General features: G+C 33.0%; 1 protein-coding gene and 1 long non-coding RNA gene across 8 annotated transcripts in view; one reads left to right on the forward strand and one right to left on the reverse strand.

Annotated features, from left to right (window-relative positions):
- Window positions 1–4,067: 4,067 nt before the first annotated feature.
- On the forward strand, window positions 4,068–6,746 carry LOC148604522 (uncharacterized). Its single transcript, XR_015916114.1, has 6 exons — window positions 4,068–4,210; window positions 4,970–5,040; window positions 5,439–5,554; window positions 6,078–6,124; window positions 6,325–6,360; window positions 6,697–6,746. It is a non-coding gene; the product is annotated as an uncharacterized LOC148604522 (long non-coding RNA).
- Window positions 6,747–9,954: 3,208 nt separating this feature from the next.
- The window catches only part of LOC148604523 (protocadherin-11 X-linked-like), a 62,873-nt gene continuing 53,533 nt past the window's right edge, over window positions 9,955–19,294 (reverse strand). For 3 of the 7 annotated variants that reach the window (XM_088548680.1, XM_088548679.1, XM_088548681.1), the window contains 4 exons: window positions 15,904–18,649; window positions 14,353–14,496; window positions 12,606–12,738; window positions 9,955–12,173 (listed from right to left, as the gene is read on the reverse strand). In XM_088548680.1, coding sequence (XP_088404806.1) covers window positions 11,644–12,173; window positions 12,606–12,738; window positions 14,353–14,496; window positions 15,904–18,603 — 3,507 coding nt within the window. In that variant the 5' untranslated portion in view covers window positions 18,604–18,649 and the 3' untranslated portion in view covers window positions 9,955–11,643. Of the gene's footprint in view, window positions 12,174–12,605; window positions 12,739–14,352; window positions 14,497–15,903; window positions 18,650–18,770; window positions 18,880–19,294 lie in introns of those variants that run through there. The other 4 variants (XM_088548685.1, XM_088548683.1, XM_088548682.1 and 1 more) reach the window with 4 other exon arrangements.

Consider the following 19,294-nt stretch of genomic DNA (forward strand, 5'->3'; position numbering starts at 1 on the left):
TTTTTATATAACAAAGCAAACAATAGAAATTTTAGTTTATTTCTGCTGTCATCCGCTAATCGAAATAAAAAAAAACCCAAGTTTTGGTGAGTGATATAATAATAATAATAATAATAAAAATATATTTCTTTTAAAATTTAACTTATAAGATCTGATGCACCAATGACATGTGTCGTCAAAATTGGATGTTGGTTCTAACAACGCAGACAAAATTGCCTTATTGGCCCCTTCTGAATAAATTTATTCAGATTAATGTAAGCAGCTTTAAAATAATTTGAAAATGCACAAAATTACTTTTGTATTGGTACTAATAAGGTTAGGTTCATATTTCCAATTAAAAAAACGGGATATTACAATCTTTGTCTCTCGTGAAAACATCACTGGTATCGTATCCATTATGATTTCATCTTTCTAAAACGCTTTAACTGCACATATAGGAATGCGTATCTAGTTCCCATTCCTAGTACCGTTTTCAAAATAATAATAGTGTAGCTTTTTTACTGATATAGGTACAGGTATAGGTTATTGGTCTATCTGCAAGGACACATATTTTTTTTTTAATTTAGGTGTAATGTGTCTATGCAAGTGCCATTGTCATTGAAAATTGATATTTCTTTTGTACCTATTGACATAATAAGCTTGTTGGGATTTTGCAATAAGGGTTAATTATGATTGAACATTGAAGATCCATTAATAATAGAAGTGTACATGTGTGTAGACTTAGAAATTAGAAGTCTATACTAATCTTGATTTTCCATACTGCGACATTTATGTTTAATCCCTTAGGATGAAAGCCTTGATCTGTGTTCACACAAGATAGGACATGCATCAATTGTACAGCTGGTGTTTATGAAGTCGGTTATATTCACCTGTTTAGGTCGTGATTTGTGTTCACAGACCATTTACTGCGACGTTTGCATAATATTGATTTTTTGTGACATGCATCATAAATTTGGTCCTCTACCCTACACAATAGCATCTAAATGTGCTGTCCCGTACTATCATACATCATGTACTCAGTTACATCCCTAGATTAATCCTACGAGGAGGAATGACCCGGCCAGCGAAAGCTATATTTTTATATAGCCTAGCTGGCCGATTGGTCTAGGGTGCTGGACTTTGTGCAGGCGGTGTTGCCATAGATGTCACAGCGGTACGAGTTCGAGTCCCGCGTTGGAAACGACCAATAATTTGTATCGCAAATTTGACAGTTCTAACATCGTTGGGAAGTTATCAGATCTTTCTATATATATATATATATATATATATATATATATATATATATAACGTCTCAGAATGTGACGACTCTATTTGCTACACTGCTCCATCGGATCAAATTGATACAGGGAAGATATATAAACGTAACGAAAGGTCTGAAAAATTATAGCCTAGCTGGCCGAGTGGCCTAGGGCGCTGGACTTTATGCAGGCGGTGTTGCCATAGATGTCACAGCAGTACGAGTTCGAGTCCCGCGGAGGGAACAACAAAAAGTTTGCATCGCAAATTTGACAGTTCTAACATCGTTGGGAATTTTTCAGTCCTTTATATATATATATATATATATATATATATATATATATCTGACAAGAAAAATCCAACACGATTAGATTTTCACGATATATTTATGTATTCACATCACTAGCGCTTTCATGGCTGCTGCCAATCTTCAGGTGACATTACATAACGACAACGTAGTTAATGGTAACGTTCTACATATAGTGACGTTAAAATAGTATAAGGGGAGTTAAACATTAACGTCAAAAATGTTAAAATAAAAGAGAGAAATAAGAGGACATGAAAAATGTTAACGTCCATTCAATTTCGATTTAAATTTACGAATAAACATCATTTCTTTGGTTTCACGTAAATCTTTATCGTTGTCTCTCAGTTTGTAAAATGGGAAAATTTTAAATCGTCCATCGCTGCATTTATCTAAATACTCACTGACGGGACAAAATCTGTAATTTGGATCTCGGACCTGTTGTCGATGGACTCTCGTTCGATCAATGACCCTGTCGCCTGTTTCACATTTGCTACATTTTATGCAATAAATTAAATTTGCAGTTTTACAGTTCATGTCCTCGTTTGCGTAAATAGTGGTTTCATCCCTTGTAGGGATCGAATGTCCTTCGTGTATGTAGTCGCAATTGTTGCAACGTTTGTCCTTGCATTTCGATACAGTGAAGCGTTTTTCGGCAGGGTCGAAACGGGCACTTGCAAGTATTGGTTTAAGGTTTTTCGGTTGACGTTTGCTTTGTATTATTTTTTCTTTGTTGATATGGACTTTTCGCGATTCGCTTTGTGCTATAATTGGTAAGTTTGCTCTTGCTATTTCAAAAATATTCGGGATGATGTGGACTTTTTATCTCATCTACCTAGAACAGTCAGGGAAGAGGCAATAATGGTTAGCTTCGACGTTATCAGCCTATACACAAATATACCCCATAACCTAGGTATTAATGCCGTAAAATATTGGATAGAAAAGCATCCTGAAGCAATTGATAATCGTTTTACCGCTGACTTAATATTGGAATCAGTTAGTTTGGAAGATTGAAGATTGAAGACTGAAGATTGGCAGCAGGGAAGTAGATAATACGATGTATTCAATATTGGAACCAGCCAATGCCTCGTCAACAAGCATTTCTTGGCTACGTACCTTGCAGGACCAGGAATCTGAAAATGAGTGTTTTGCCTCTAAACTGTGTATAACCAACTGCAATATCAAAATCAGAAATTTGAGTTGTCCTGTGTCAAGGTCCCTAAGCATATTACCATGCTTTTCAGTGTGAGTATTGATGTTTAAAATCATAATGGAATCACCTGAGACACTCACGTCTGAAAGAGCTGCTTTTAAAACTATTGAAAGAAAAATCCTGGCTTTTTTATCTTTTGCTCTAAATAAAGTTAAGGAATCCTTATGTAATAATTCTAATCGTGAGATTCTTCATGCATATAGTCGTTTTTGATTGGCCGGGATCGTCTTTGCCAGAAAGGTCATACGTGCGTGAGCATCGCCAGATCGTTCATACATACAAATTGAAACCAATATGGCCGCCGTGTAGTTCAAAAGAGTGTGGCAACGAACTAAACGGCATAATATAGCCGTTACTTAAAGAAAAGTTTATTACATCCACATCGATTTTTATTTTACCGGTCAAGTTTGTTTACAGATGGTAATTTTCAGCTCGGGGAAAGAAATGCTTAAAATCTAACTACCAGTATTTTCGCCCCAAAATTAAATTTTCCCAGAATAGATTTTATAAATACATTTACTGATTCAACACATATAAAAAAAATAGTTCCCAAATAATGGGATAGAATTATAAGGATTAAACAATTAATTTCCGTCTTTCCTTCGGCCGTTCATTGAGTTTGGGAGCTCCGAGATCCGTTCATACATGCATGAGAGACCGAAAATAGCTATTTAATCCTATAAATAACTTTTTTGCGGTTTATTATATCTCGAAGGGAAAGAATATTTCAAGTATCACCTTCTTGAGACAACTGTTAGAGACATAAATTCGAATCACTAGTTATATATTAAAATTAGATAATTTTTTACGTGCATTTCACTTCACCTGATTTCCATCTTGAATGAATTTCCTGGTAAGTTAATCAGTACCTCTGGTTTCATATCAGCAATGTCAAATAAGCTTATTTTTTCAAATGATACTTACTAAGCAAATTCAACCACCAATTTACCCTCTCCAATACCTTTCCAGCTTTGTTTAAATCATGTATGTTTCGTTTTTCTATGTTTTTTTCGGCTTTTGTACTTAAATTATTTCTTTAAGATTATTTTTTCTTACATTTGCTTCTCCTATTTCATCGTTTTTGGTATTTTTTTTTGTTTTTGTTTTTGTTTTGTTTTTGTTTGTTTTTGTTTTGTTTTTGCTTTTTTTTTGGGGGGGGGGAGGCGTGGTTGTAAAACTTGATATTATCTAAAATATCCATTCGTCCATGATTCCACTGTTTGGGTTGCTTTATATAATCCTGCTCGTCTCGTGTCTTTTTTGTGGTAAAGGAGGAAACAATTTGAACGCCATTTCCTTTCTTATATCCGCCGTCATAAAATGGATAAACAAGTCAAATGTTTCCTTAACTAACAGCACATTAATATGGCCAGTTTTGATTTCATCAATACATGCATTTACTTGGCTGTATATATTACTGTGGTTTTGGGAGTGAACATATGTTCCAGACGAAGAAGGTAAAGCATATTGTGAACAGAACAAACTTTGATCATATTTAATATGGTAAGAGGTGCTATGACAATTAATAACTGCTTAGGAATTACAGAGCATTTCTATTTTACAATAAAGTTTGCTGCTGTGAACGTGTTCAGTTTATGAATGTTGTTGTATTATTACCTCTTGTAAAGGTTTGTAGCAGCAGGTATATATGACAGCTATGGCTGGTGCCGTACTAATTATGCGTGTTGAATTTGAAGTGCAAACATAGCAAGGCGTCTTTCCCGTCGTTCCAATCGATATATATTATATCTTATACATATGTAAACGATAACTATTCTTGCTATAACTGAAAAGGTTTAAAGACAAACAAGCTGTCTTATTTAGAAATATATTTGGTAAGTGAAAACTGTAACAAGGCGTTAAGTTTATTTTCCTTTAATTCGATGTTAAGAATGTTTAAAATTAATACAGATTTCCGGCTTAAGTGTATTTTTTCAGAAAGAGTTATCAAGGGAACCAAGGTTATAGCGGTAATCAAAAGAATGTAATCCAGGGACAAAGACCAGACAAAGATCAGCGCTGTATTCATGTATGTCTTGTTTTATGCATGTATAAAAATTGGTGAAATAAAAATGCATCCAATAGAAATAGAAGTTTTTTTTAGTTTTCAGAATTAAATGCAATTCTGTCATATTTTAGGGTTAGAAGCCAAAGTTTTAATGCTATTCATTTTTTGTTGTTGCAACTTTGTCAATTTAACTATTTCTTTATTACAGAGTGGGTAATATAAATCTAACGGTCTATTTTTGTTGGCATCCGCTAATTGAGTTAGACCATTCCAAAATGTGGTGAGTGCTATTTTATATTACGCATTATTTCTTGCGTATTAATTTGACGAATAAAAGCGGATGCGTCGTCAAATGGCAAACTCTTCTATATGGGAATTTGTTAAATTTAGGTAACCAATACAAAAAAAACATCATACTATTCGTCTCTCGTGGGAAAAAAACAAAGGAAAATTGGATCGAGTTGTGATTATATACGTTTTTGTCTTTCTTAACCTTTGTTTCCGGAAATATTGGACTCCTTGTCGCCTTCACATTTCAAGTTTCATTATGAAACTAATTATAAAATTAGGGACTTTTACGATTGTCATTTAGTGCTTTATCTGCAGAGACAAAACAAATGTTTCATTTAGGTGGAAAGTGCCTCTGCAACGTCTGAGTTTTTTTTTAATTATTTTTCGGATGCAAACCTGAATCTTATTTCAATGAAAGCCTAGGTATGATATGCGTCAACTGTTCAAATGGTTCTTATGTAGTAGGTTGTACAGAGACATGTGAATGTGGACCGATCCAGAGGTAACTGGAAAGCAGTAATCCGTCTGAAATTTTCTTTTGATAAGAATTTCGAATCTTCGAAGCAATGATGTGTTATTAATAGTTAATTTCATTGTTTTACTTCAGTCCTACCGTGCCTTCACACAGTTGTCGATTAAAACTAAAATGTTACCAACGACTTTTTTATCATAGTGGTAACAGATCTATATATAGATAATCCTTTTTTTCTGACGTCTGTGTATACTTAAGTACGAGTTTTTTCACGAGTAGTTATTTTGTGTAGAATAACTAGTTTGTGCTAGCCAGGATATTGAATTTGTGTAACTTCTTCATTTCTTGTGTGGTCTTAATTAAGAAAATAAATCAACACATTGTAAAAACACTTGGTTTAAATAAATGTATGCTCTTAAAGTTGGTTGATTCCCGGTCATATATATATGTTATATGCAAAGTTGCATTTGTGTTGTGGTTTCTAGACTCACTGCGTCTAAACTAAACGGTGTTAATTATGCTTCCAATAATGTTATTAAAATTTTCTCTGTAGATGTGATCCTGTAGATGGTTGTGTTTCTACGTCTAAAAATAACACAGGTACTGTTTAACTCTAAATGTACAATGTTTTGCGTGGTGAATATTTGAAGTTGTTTCATAAATTAACTATTGGTTCTTTTTATCATTTAAAAGACAAAATAGTTCATTGAAAATGTCAATTGAACGCTTTCTACTTATCGTATGTATATCATCGAGGACTATGGTTTATAACAAAAATGTCTTTTTATTCATTTCAACAGCGGAAATTAAACTAGGCGTCCATCACGAATCCAAAGGTAAGACGGGTTAGCGCTAGCGCATCACCTTCGTATGTGCATTTGTGTGCTTATAAACTGGGTCTCACAAAAACAAAGCCCACCAGCACACCCTAGACACCAATTACAAGGAAATAATTGCAAAGTTCGTGAAACTACATGTATCATTTCCGTATCTATTAGAATCCCTCCATATTTATAGATGTACACAAATGTATATTACACTCCACTATCTTTTGTCTGTAAGTTTTTAATAGGAGCTGTTCATATGAATTTATTTTGCGAAAAGACTACTTACTGTCATGTTTCTTTGTCAGCATTAAAAAGTCGAATGAAAAATAGGGAATGTTCTTCCAGGTACCCCGATGTTATCATTTATATGTCCTGTATCTCCGCCATCGGATTAACCATAGCCTTTGGAATCGCTGCCTGTAGGAAAAGGGAATGGTTGGCCGGGAGAATCAGAGTATGGAAAGGAGGATTACCGACGTTTCCAAGGCTGGATGTACCTGCTATAATGGAAAAGATGAAAACTAGTGTCAGAAAAAGTGAGAATTTCTATGACGACATCAATGAGAAAGACATGATCCATAATTTAGGCGTTTGAAAAAGGAAAATATCTGACTTCCAATTGAATGTATATCATAAATATATTTTAATGTATCAAAGGACTGATTACCATCGTGTGCAGTACTGCTCACATTTTGGTAAAGAATATTTATATTGAGGCCATTGATTTTGATGACTTTTTTATATTATCAACACCGATGGAAGCTATTTTGAACTATCTTTATTTAAAGTGGTTCAAAATGTTACTTAGTGTTTATCTGCATATTTTTTGAACCCATTCATTAAAATGTATTATGATAGTGGAAGTAAAAAAATAGAATTGATTTCTGTCTTGCATTTAGGAAGGGAAGAACACTATGTTAGGTCTCGTGGGATATGATACGTGATTTATAAAACTATATTGAATATAGATCTTCTAATTTCCTGTTGAAATATTTCCATAAAATCTTATCCAAATGATGCACACCTAAACTGCGGGGCTATTCTTTGTGGCTGCATGAACGCCTCTTTAGTAGAATAAACTTTTTACAAAAACATGGTTGTAGGACACAGAAATGTTGGGTGATCTCATTTTGTGCCACTAAGAGACTCTTTTACACCAGTCATACTTTTGCGCCAGTTTTCTTATTTCGTATAACATATCTCGAAACATAAATATATTGAAACATCTGAACATGAACCCTCTTCTTTTTGTCCAGATAGGAACCGACCGGCAGGTTATCTTGATGGAGTTAATTTTTATCCAAAAGTTATTTTTATACTAGATCCGATAAAGGGTAAAATTCTTGTACTATAATCATAAAAACACCGTTTTTTTTTTTGTTTTTTTTTCGTTTAAAGCACTACACATGTACGATTGTTTAAATTTCAACATCCATTTTTTTGTTCTACTAACCACTCTATATATTTTTTTCTTAATTTATTTCACTTGCACTAAGTGAACACTATTTAATTACACATGCACATTTGTCAGTGCAAACGAATCGAACTAAGAATCTGAATATTGCAGATAAGGGAAGGACATCAAAAGTCAATATATGTAAACTATATTTGAACGTTGTTTTCTTTAAATTGTTCAGCTAAGAAAAGAAATCATATTTCAGCAATTTTAATCAAAGGAAATTATGTATTTGGCTCAACGGGTATAGTGTTTGTCATTTGTGAAAGTCAGATCATATTGTAAATGTAATTCCTCAAACTCCTGAGCTTTTCATGCGTTCTCAGACTTTAAAGCAGTGCCAAAAAGGAAAGGCCGCAGACCCCTAGTCTACCTCCAATCTATCGCTTTAATGTGTCGGAAGTGTCATTTTGGCTGTTTGTGCGTGGTGTTGTTGTCTGTTCGAGTGCTCTGTATCGTCCAACACTTCCGTCTTCAGCACTCTGTGGAAGACCTACAGAAGACGGCGAGATTTGTTGAGGAGACTGGCATTCAAGTGTAATGGCGAACGATAAGAAGATGTGTCCGAAGAGTTCAAAATCATGAATAAGTCATAAGTAAATTAGTCCTCCATTTCTGTATTATGTACATTTCTAAACAACAATATGTCACGGCATTGACCAGTACTGGGAAGTGGGTTAAATCGACAAACAATACATTAACAGAATAAGGGACTTTCAAATATCGTGTGTTGCCATGATATGAGCACTGTCTGACTTAGTTTGGTTTGATTCTCTTAGATTAGGTGTCGTGTGCATAAAAACATTGTTAGACTTCCAGAGCCGATGTCCACAACATTACTGTAAAGAGTGCCGTGTGCAAAGGGTTATTTCCTTCGGTATTTTTGTTGTTTTTTTTTAACATTCGATCATATGATTGGTACTTCACGTATTTTTTTTTAATTCTAAAGTGGTTATTGCCTGGAATAATTATTAAAAACATATGACAATTCGACATCACGTTATCCCTTAAAGTCTATCAATGAAGCTATTTCTTTGTTTATGGAAACATCTCTCCATATAAGGCGATGTAAATAAAACAGTTTCATAGAATACAAATAAAACTTTGAACAGGACCAACATGCATGACGAAAACGTCAACAATTTAAGTGAAAAAATCTGAAGAATGCGTTCTGAAGGCAAGTAAAATCGAGTTTCGGGAAAATGTCAGAACTAAATAAAAAAATGGTGGAATACCGAATTTTATCCAAAAATAAAACTCGGTCAAAAATTAAAAACAGAGATTACTTCTAGTCTATGGTGTATGTATCCGAACTAGGACTCATCCCCATACCCCCTGTTCTTTCATGTTTGTAAGCATAATTTTCCACAATTCTACTGTTTTCCCTCTGTGTAATATACATGTACATGTACTCGAAGTATTTAAAGTCACAGCGTAGAATGTATAATGAACATCTACACGTAATGATTTCCGATTTGTTGAATCAGAGGTTACCAGTTCTAACAGGAAGATTTTAAATAAAGCACTTTTAAAAGTTTTTTTTAACGCAACTTGGCGATAAAACATGAAAACCTGTCCTAATGAGTACAAAGTACATTTGCACTTGGTTAAGTATATTCAAACACATTGATCTAGAAATAACTAAGACTCTCAATGGAATGCCAGTACTTAATGCACGTGTACATACAAAATAAAAGTAATCCAGGATTTGCAAATTATGCATTCTGGAAACCGACTTGTAGGAAAGTCCAAACATTGACACTGTGGGTGAGATTCCTCTAAGATGATGGTTTTAATTTTCCAATTGTAAACTTCTTAGTTTCATAATAGAAATATATCATCTCAAGACTAATGAATACACACACACACACATATGGTCTTATGGTAGTCATGACAATTTGATTTACTGTTGTGAGTTTGGATTTAGATGACTCTGAATTATCCTTTTGTTTTATTTCGTGAGATATTTAACACCAGTGGGCAATGTATACCTACCACCTATGGTTCCACTGACTTTAATTAAAGTCTGTTTTTAGTTTTAGGTCAAAATTGTAACTATACAGGACAACTGCATTTCTAATTCATCTCAAAAGAAGCAATATATAATATAAGATATAACTTTGGGAGTTGAACTATCAATCTGTAAATTTAATTTGATATTTCAAAGTTTTTTTATTGTTTTATTAAGAATATTTCCATATACAAAATATGTTCAATTTTTTCAATGTTTAACAAACAGACAATAACAAAACATGGCCATTTTTAAATGGACAATATCAGAACAACAGTGTTACCATGACAACCCCCTGGCACTCTGGTGCTTGCTAGAATACAAATGACATTTAATAAAAACACATGCAAATATAAACTGAGATCAGATTTACTATGGATTTCAAAATTATTGGTATCAACCCAGCAAGTTTGTTTGTAAGTCTCAAACTTTTGTTCAGAGGTGCATATCTTGATAAAAAAGGTCTTCAGTTGAGTTGAACTGAAGTGAACTTTAGTGCAAAATACTGATATACTGTGGTATAGCACAAGTCTTTATAAGAATCATGCACATATAGAATTAAGCAATTCTATTGAAAATGATTGCATATTTTTACTTTTGATACACAGCTTTGTGGCATAAAACCTAGTTTAACAGTTGGTGTTAAAATATTTACTACTAAAACAAGATGTATCTCCTTTTGGAAGAAAAACTTGATTGCAGTCTAAATAAATTTAAAAATTCTTAATTTTAATACTCTAGAGCAATTTAAATAACAAATAAAATAAAAAAAAATGTATACTTGATCTATTAACCTGTGACTTGGCTCTGCATGATTCTTAGATGAACAAATACTCAATAATTTACATCAAACCTAAAATGAAGGGTTTTGTTTTCACAAATTATATTCCCTTTCTTAATGTTTTTTTTAATAATTGAAAATGTTCAAAGTTAAATATTGAGGAGTGATGTCCATTGTTTAAACAATATATGTCAAGAAATGATTGATGGACTTTGTACCATAACCTTGGTTTGTCAAATCTACTTAATGTTTAAAGTACTTGGAGTACATAAATTTAACTGATGAACATCATATGATTTTTTTTTTAGGAAGATGACCCTTAGTTTTTATTTAAATGGTAATTCATAAAATGTGGTCATCTGCTTTTATATTATACAAAATTATTTAATGACATGTTTTAAACTGCATTCAATACCAACCAATATGTAAACAAATTTAAATAATTTAAGTTCAAAAGATGATGCAATTTTATCACATTGATATTTGACAAATAGTTAGTGCATTACTGCTGTTTAGAATCAGGCTCTAAATTTAAAGTTTTTTATTTAATGAAAGTATGCCTGAAGCTTATTTGGGTTATTTCCCTTCTCATTCAATTATAAAAATAATCAGAAAAAAATAAATTTTATTAATCATGGTTCAGATTAACTTCTTAGAAATCTTAGAATGGTTTCACAGAAAAATTTACTTTTGTAATTTGTACACAAAATCTATACTTAGGTTTGAAATAAAACAAAGGGTTTCTATGGTTACCTGAACCAACACAAGCTAATTAAGACTGTTGTACATCATGTATAGAAGTAACATATGAACATATATTTTTTATGACAGATTAATTTAATTGGATAAATTTTCGGCAGTGATGTATGCATTTTCAATACTCAATGGTTTGGCAAGACTTAGAAACTTCTCCATGCGTAAAATGACTCCTAACTTCTCACTCATATTCCATAAAAAATCACACATTACAGTAGTACCATAACATCAAACTCTCTCTCTCTCTGTCATTCATACATAATTGATATCTCTCTCATCTAAGTATCACTATACAACAGTATCTCCACGACTTTTGAAAAACAGTTCATCGATTTCAGAACAAAGTTCTTCTGGATTTACAGTATAACTTCCAGACGTAGTTGTGGCTCGATCATCCTCATCTCTGGGTGAAACACAACTATCATCGAGAGTATCCTCATATGAGCGAGTCAAATTATTGTTTCTATTTGCTCGTTGTAAATTTGAATCATTACTGTAGAGGTCTCCATGAGACCCCCTTGCTTCTGATGGCACTTTTGGGATATTCAGATACTGTTGATTTGGATGAGGATGAAAAATGTCAGAATGAAGTCTTTGGAGTTTGGCACCATCATTTTGTCTGTGAACATTAGGATTTCGCACATTATGCATGTTTACAGTTTTACCATTAAGATTACGAGGGAACGTGGACATTCCACTGCCCCCAGGTGGATATCCAAATGTGGACATCGCTGGTTGCTTGGAAGCACTAAAGTCTCTAGAAATAGCACTATCTGTTGTCGAATGTTGGCGTGGTGACACAGACCCAGGACGTCCAACTATAAACAAAAACAAAAATTATGCATTTTGGAGACAAATTAAATCATTCATTTCTTTGTATATGGCATTTAATAGGTAGTTACATATATTAAGTTTGACTTTTTTTCTTTTTTTAGAATTTTAATTGTAAACATAACTATGAACTTTTTGTAAATTATAAATCTTCTGAAATAAAAGCAAGAGTACCCACTAAGAACTCCAATGTGGAATAGTTCTGCTAAAAAGTGTTTGCTGATGTATATACATATATTTTTTTCTTGCATACCTAAGATTTGGCAGTCATTTGATTACATTATTCAGACTAGAGAAATAAAACACAAAAATGCATAATACATATATGCTTACTAAAGCAAAAGCACTAGTTTCTTAGTCAAATCAATTACATTTTTGTCATGTTCAACAAGTCAGGTAATATTTATACATGTACATACCTGATTCAGGAGGGTGATTTCTAATATCCTCATCACTGCCACCATTACCGCTATCAGTTGTGGATGCTGCTGACATGTCACTGTCTTCGTGTCCTGAGTGATGTTTTTCTACTGGTGACAATCTCTTCTGCTGCTAAAAAAAAGAAAAAAGTTACTGATTTAAATGCTGCACATATGACAAGTTTGATTATAAACCTACTTTAATTTAAAAAAAAGACACAAGTAAAAATCATATAATCAAGTCTTTACTTTCTGATGACTTAGTAGATATTGCAATAATAACTCAAAATCATTTTGCCAGAACTAACAAAATTATTGAACAATATTTACATACATCATTTAAAATCATACTCAACTCACAAATATTTTTAAAAAAGAAACTTTCCAAGACAAATTGGAGAAAATGTTTTAGCTTTCAAGTCTTACAATTAGGTCCTTACAATTCATCATTATATTACACACGACCAGATGATTTACAATATTAAGACAAAACACATGCTCCTAAAATTAAAAGTGTGCCACCTTTCAGCTTTAAGCCAAACTCATTAACAATTATATTGGTTTAAGATCATATCCCAAGGAACCTCCAGGTGCACTTCTCTCTCTTTGATATCAAACAACATTAACTTTCTATGATGCAATCATTTAAATAAGTTGTCAATTGTTATCTCTTTAACACATTTTTTGTGAAAACTCATTTTTTAATCTTTTATCTCTCAATAATCTAATATTCTAATTTAGAAATACTGACAACATTGTGCAATCACAGAGAGAATATCAAATGAAAATACCCCACAGCCATTTATGTCCAATTTTTTCAAATTTACTTGTTCTCCCACCCAGAGGGAATGAAACTTCTTCAGTCAATTTAGTAAAATTATTTATTTTGTTCCCTTCCCAAACATCATTTGTTAAAAATTCGGTAACAATAGAATCCCATTAAAAAGAATGAGTTACGTAAACACGTAGAGTGATGGAGGAATAATTATAATTTGTAAACTATAAACATACTATTTTAAAAGTATTAGGAACATCATAATGCCAAAGGCGAGACAAATTTCCATAACATTTAATGATAATAGCAATTTAAGATGAAAAGAGCTGACATTTAGTAGGCTAAAAATGAGGTCTTGTTGAATAAGATAAGTTAAGAGTTAGAGAGCTGTTTGTCAGAATAAGGGGGATAACTCTAGACTCCCCAAAGAACAAAATGAAATAAAAAATGTAATGCACAGACACTAGTGTGTGAAACATCTTAAAAAAATCTTATCAAGTTCTCAGGATAACTGATTAAATAAACAATTTTACCACATGTTATAAAACACAGACCTTCATTTATAATTCAGTATGAGAACATCTTTTAATCTTTAACTTCCCAGACACTTTCTTCAAGTACATTGTCTGCATTAGTTTATGAGATTTTATTATATCTGCCTTTCCATAATGGCTATTCGAAGAAACATTTGAATATTAAATTTACTGTGATTATAATAGGTGATGAAAGTCAGAAGGAATATGACTGAATCATCTAAATTATATCTTTTTTTAAACTTATTGAAATATTTCACAATGAGTATTTATATGGACAAAAGGTCTGCAAACTTGTTTGCATATGTTAAAAAAAGAACTAGTGTGCATATACCCAGAGTGTTGTAACTAATTAGTACATTGTACCATAATGTTTACTGAGATCTAAACCTCATGGAAAATTTGAACCCTTAATCCTATAATATATGCTACCCAGTACCTGTTGAGCTATTTTCCATTTCTCTTTACCACTCTGTTGATTCTGTAGATATTGTTGTTGTATACGTAGAGAGGCTATTCTGTTTAACTGTTGTTGTCTGTCGGTAAAACTGTCCTCACGACCGTGGTTTGGAACATGACCATTCTGTAAAGAAAACAGAATTTAAAAATAAAAGTATCAGCTTCAAATAAAACATACTTACATACATCTATATAGTGCTTTTTATAAATATTTATTTTTAAGAGTGTATCTGTTAGGTATTAATCTGCAGGCTTTAATTGTCTTATCGAAGAAATGATGAATTTTAACAAAATATGAGAGAAATATCTTTTCATGCTTGTTTCATTTTCTAGCCCTGAAATCTCATTGTGTAGAAATTGTGACATTTTGATCATTTTCATTAGAAGTATAATCTGAAAAAGACTTTGATTTTTTTAATCCATTCAAATATATGAAGAAAAAGATGTTAGCAAAACAAATTCAAAAGGACTTTCTAGGGTATGGTCCTATGCCCCAATATTTTCCCTTTTATCACAAAAATGTCTTTGATGTCAAAAGTAACAGAACTTCACAAACATATTAGAAAGCAAACATCAAATTCATACAAAATTACAAACTAAACAATACTTTTGTGAGACTTTTAACCTAACAGGAAAACTCTCCTGCAGCACTGGGAAGCGAGAAAAACATTCAGATAATATTCTGTCATCTATTTTAGGAAACAATGTCAGACAGGAAATTTACGACTTTCATAATGACCAAACTAACTATACTATCAAAGTAGAATTATCAACTACCTAGCGAAGACGATAAAGTGGGGACAACACATTGTAAAGATTTATTTATCAAATATTACGTCCACACTGTATGGCTATCCCATGTACTGTTGTAACCTAATATGCCTTAATTTTGTCTTAGTAAACACCTAGATACACATATCATAGGATTAGGTTTGTTTGACCATTGCCTTAGTGTGAATATAGAACAGATTGTCAATATTTATTGGGAAAGAACACCACAATGGCAGGAGATAGCAGGTTTGAATGACATGAAAGTTCCTTCGTGGACAGGACCAATGTGTGAAATAGACCAAATATAAATATTAGGTTAAGAACCAAGACATCTCTCTGTCCTCCTACCCAGGACATGGATGACAAAAAATGTAGACAATCAAATTACTCTGTATGTAGAGGAGTCATGGCACTATGACATCAAAGTTTGTCACCAACAAGCCATTTTCCACTTGTATGAGGTATCAAAAATAAGAAATCAAGAAATAGTCATTCAAGCCACTCTAAATGAACTGTCATATTAAGATCAATCTTTATAAATAATAGACTTATGATCAAGTAATATATCCTGTACTAGTAGAAGGGTAACTGTAAAAAATTGGGTAGTGGTCCATCCAACATGTATCTCCATTTTAATTATTTAAAGTTTTCAGAATTACATTAAAGTCAATTTTTTTTCCACCCAGAAAAGATTGAGTATGCTACACTTACTACATGAATTAAACTATTTCTTACATACAACTTTTAAAGTATATATTACCTGAGTATTTAAGGAACTGTTGGATTTGAATGTCACCAGGCCTGTACTGTTGGATACTGTTGAAGGGAATGTCATCGACAGGGTATTTTCTTGTTCTTCATCCATAGAGAAACTGACTTCCTTCTTAGGAACTTCATAACAATCCATGATGCGGTCCTGTGAACCTCTTGAAGAGGAGGATCTATTACTGCTTCCTCGCTTCAAGTCGACTATTCTCATATGTTCAGCAGATGTAGCACTGTAAACATGTTTTCGAGAGTCCATTTTACGAATAACACAAATTGTTATAATTATAAGAATCGAAAGAAGTGCAGTCACACAGCCAATAACTATAGCAATAATGATGTTCTGACCAGCCCCTACATCTTTGATACCAGCAACAGTTGTTACATTAATAAACTTGACGTTGATGATGAGGACTTCATGCATACTTTGTTGAGGACTGCCTTGGTCCTGTGCAGCAACAGTCAGTTCATAGTTCCTTATTTCATAAATGTGTAGTTTACGCTTTAAAAATATTTCTCCTGATTTACTGTCTAAATAGAACAGTTCATCATCATTTCCATTTATAATAGAATAACTTACTGAGCCATTATCACCCAAGTCAGGATCAATAGCAGATAAAGTTGTGACTAAGGTATCAGAATTGGCTAAGTACTCCAGAATAATGGAATTATTTGTAGAATTAGGGAATTTAAAGGTAGGTGCATTGTCATTCAGGTCAAGAACTTTGACTGTAACTTTTGCTGAACTGGTCAGTTGGTTCATGCCAAGGTCAACTGCAAGAATATCAAAAGTATATAGATCCTTCATTTCTCTATCCAGCTCCTCTATTATTGTGATCATGCCATCAATTGACATTGAAAAAGGAAGGTAATTTGCTTGGTTTTTCAGACGGAATGTGACAACACCATTATCAAGCCCATCAGGATCATCAGCAATCACTTGTCCAATCAAACCCTTCTGATTTTCTACAACATCAAAACGATAATGATAATTTGAGAATTGTGGGGCATTGTCATTCTCATCTTCAATGTCAATCTCAACTGTGGCTGTAGAAGTAAAAATCTTGCTTCCTCCATTATCAGTTGCAAGTACAAAGAAAGAATAAAGTGTTCGATTCTCTCTGTCAAATGAAATTCTACTCTTGATGATGCCAGTATTAGGTTCAATAGAGAACTCATTAAGTACACTGTGACTGAGCTGGTACGTAACAACAGCATTAGATCCTTGATCAGCATCTGTAGCACTAACCTTTGTTATGTACGTATTTGGAAGTTTATTCTCAGTGACTTTGGCCTTGAAAAGTTGCCTTGTGAACTGAGGGGCATTGTCATTTACATCTTCCACCTGCACAATAAAACTTTTGGTATTATTCCTTTTAGGTGTACCTCCATCAGAACATGTGACAGTAATCACATGTTCATCAATGACCTCTCTATTCAACATACCATGAACAACAATTTTAAATTCATTTTCTGCAAATTTTTCTAACCTGAAGTAATCATTGTTAACAGAGCATGAGGCAATTTTATTGACCCCTTGATCAGCATCATTGACATGAACAAACGCTATAACAGTTCCATTGGATGTATTTTCTTTAACTAGTGCATAGTCACTACCTCTGACAAATGTTACTTCAATGATCGGATCATTGTTATTGACATCCAAAACAGTTATAGAGATCACAGCCTGGCTACTAAGTTGATTCTGTCCATGGTCTGTAGCTTCAATAATTACTTTATAGGGCTCAACTGGTATGACTGTTAATGGGCGTTTGACAAAAAGTTCACCAATATTTCCCACAGTTCCTGAAACTGTTCTGACCCCAAACAACTGTGAGACAGATGGATTTTGTTGTCGTGAACTTAACTCATAATTCACCTTGCCATTGTCACCCTCATCCTCATCAGAAGCAGATAGAGTAAGAAAGACTTGATTAACGGTAATATTTTCGTTGATAATGACGTCATATTGTTCACCACTGAATGTTGGCTTATTATCATTAACATCAGTAACAGTAATATTGACCATAAGCATTCCAGTTTTTGGTGGGTTGCCCCCATCCTTAGCCACTATAAATAGCTGATAATAGTCTTTCGTCTCAAAATCAAGAGGAGTCAGTATTCTCAAACTCAAATCTGATGATCCATCCAGTTTTGGATGAACGTCTAAGGCAAAAATATTTTTAAAATCAGGAACTATTTCATAAGTTTGAACAGAATTATTTGTACCCCTATCAGGGTCAACAGCTCCCTTCAGTGTTATCGTTGTATTTGCAGGTAGATTTTCTCTAAGACTTAATGCTACTGAGGGTTTCTCAAATGATGGAGAGTTATCATTGACATCAATAATATTTACTGTAATATTTATACTATAGGAGACTGATCCTGCAGCAGCTCCGACACGGAACCACTGTACACAGACAGTCTTAAAAGGGCACAGTGATTCTCTGTCTAGTTTACGTTTAGTACTTAACACACCAGACACTGATTCTAGTTCAAAGTTACCAACACTTCCGATAAAGACATATGTTATTCCTGTGGTCGATGAAAGATTTGAGTCTTGCCCTACATTTCCAACGATGACACGAGGTTCCAATTCTTCTCGGATGGAGTAATGTAACTCAATACCAGCTTGACACACAATAAGTCCAAAATAAGACGAAATGATGAAGAAGAAAATTTTTAAGTTATCCATTTTTCTGTCTTTACTTTACCATTATTTTAATAGCTCCTTGGTCCACCTGAAAATAAAGAAAATAAAAATTAAACTGACAATATTCAAAATTCCATATATCAAAGAAATTTTCACTTCAGCTTTTGTGCAAAGTCCTAAATTCAAAATTAATTAAACATTTGAATTACGTTAAGAAATGGCTGGATAGACTGACTTGTAAGACTTATACAGTATATGGCTTATACAGATACTAGCTTTTTTCTGTAAATTAAGAATGATAGAAATATGAAGTAAAGGTATTATTTTTATATACACAGTTTGACTTTTTATATACATCCTTAAAAAGACAAGTACATGGAACTTTCCAAGTATGATCCTGTTCTAAACATAAGACAAACTCAGCATCTTATGATCTAGTAGTATTTCACATGAATCAATCATTATCTATATTTAGCTACTTAACATAAAAAACTCCATCCAACAAATCCAAATGATCTTTACCTTAATGTACAAAAAGTCAATTATAAAGCCTTCGTTTTGACCAGCACTAGTCCCAGTAGGCTTGTAAAAACAGAACATGTTAATTTTTCAACAACCCACACAAACTATAAACCCTGGGAGCCAACTTGTTAAAAAGATTTTATCTTCTAGATATAATAAAAAAAAATGGCAATTCATAAAAACTGAAATAAATGACATAATCTGAGTCAAT

Source organism: Perna viridis, chromosome 10 (assembly GCF_037379345.1).
Source record: "Perna viridis isolate PV_CMFRI_1.1 ecotype Kerala chromosome 10, ASM3737934v1, whole genome shotgun sequence".
Lineage (NCBI taxonomy): Eukaryota > Metazoa > Mollusca > Bivalvia > Mytilida > Mytilidae > Perna > Perna viridis.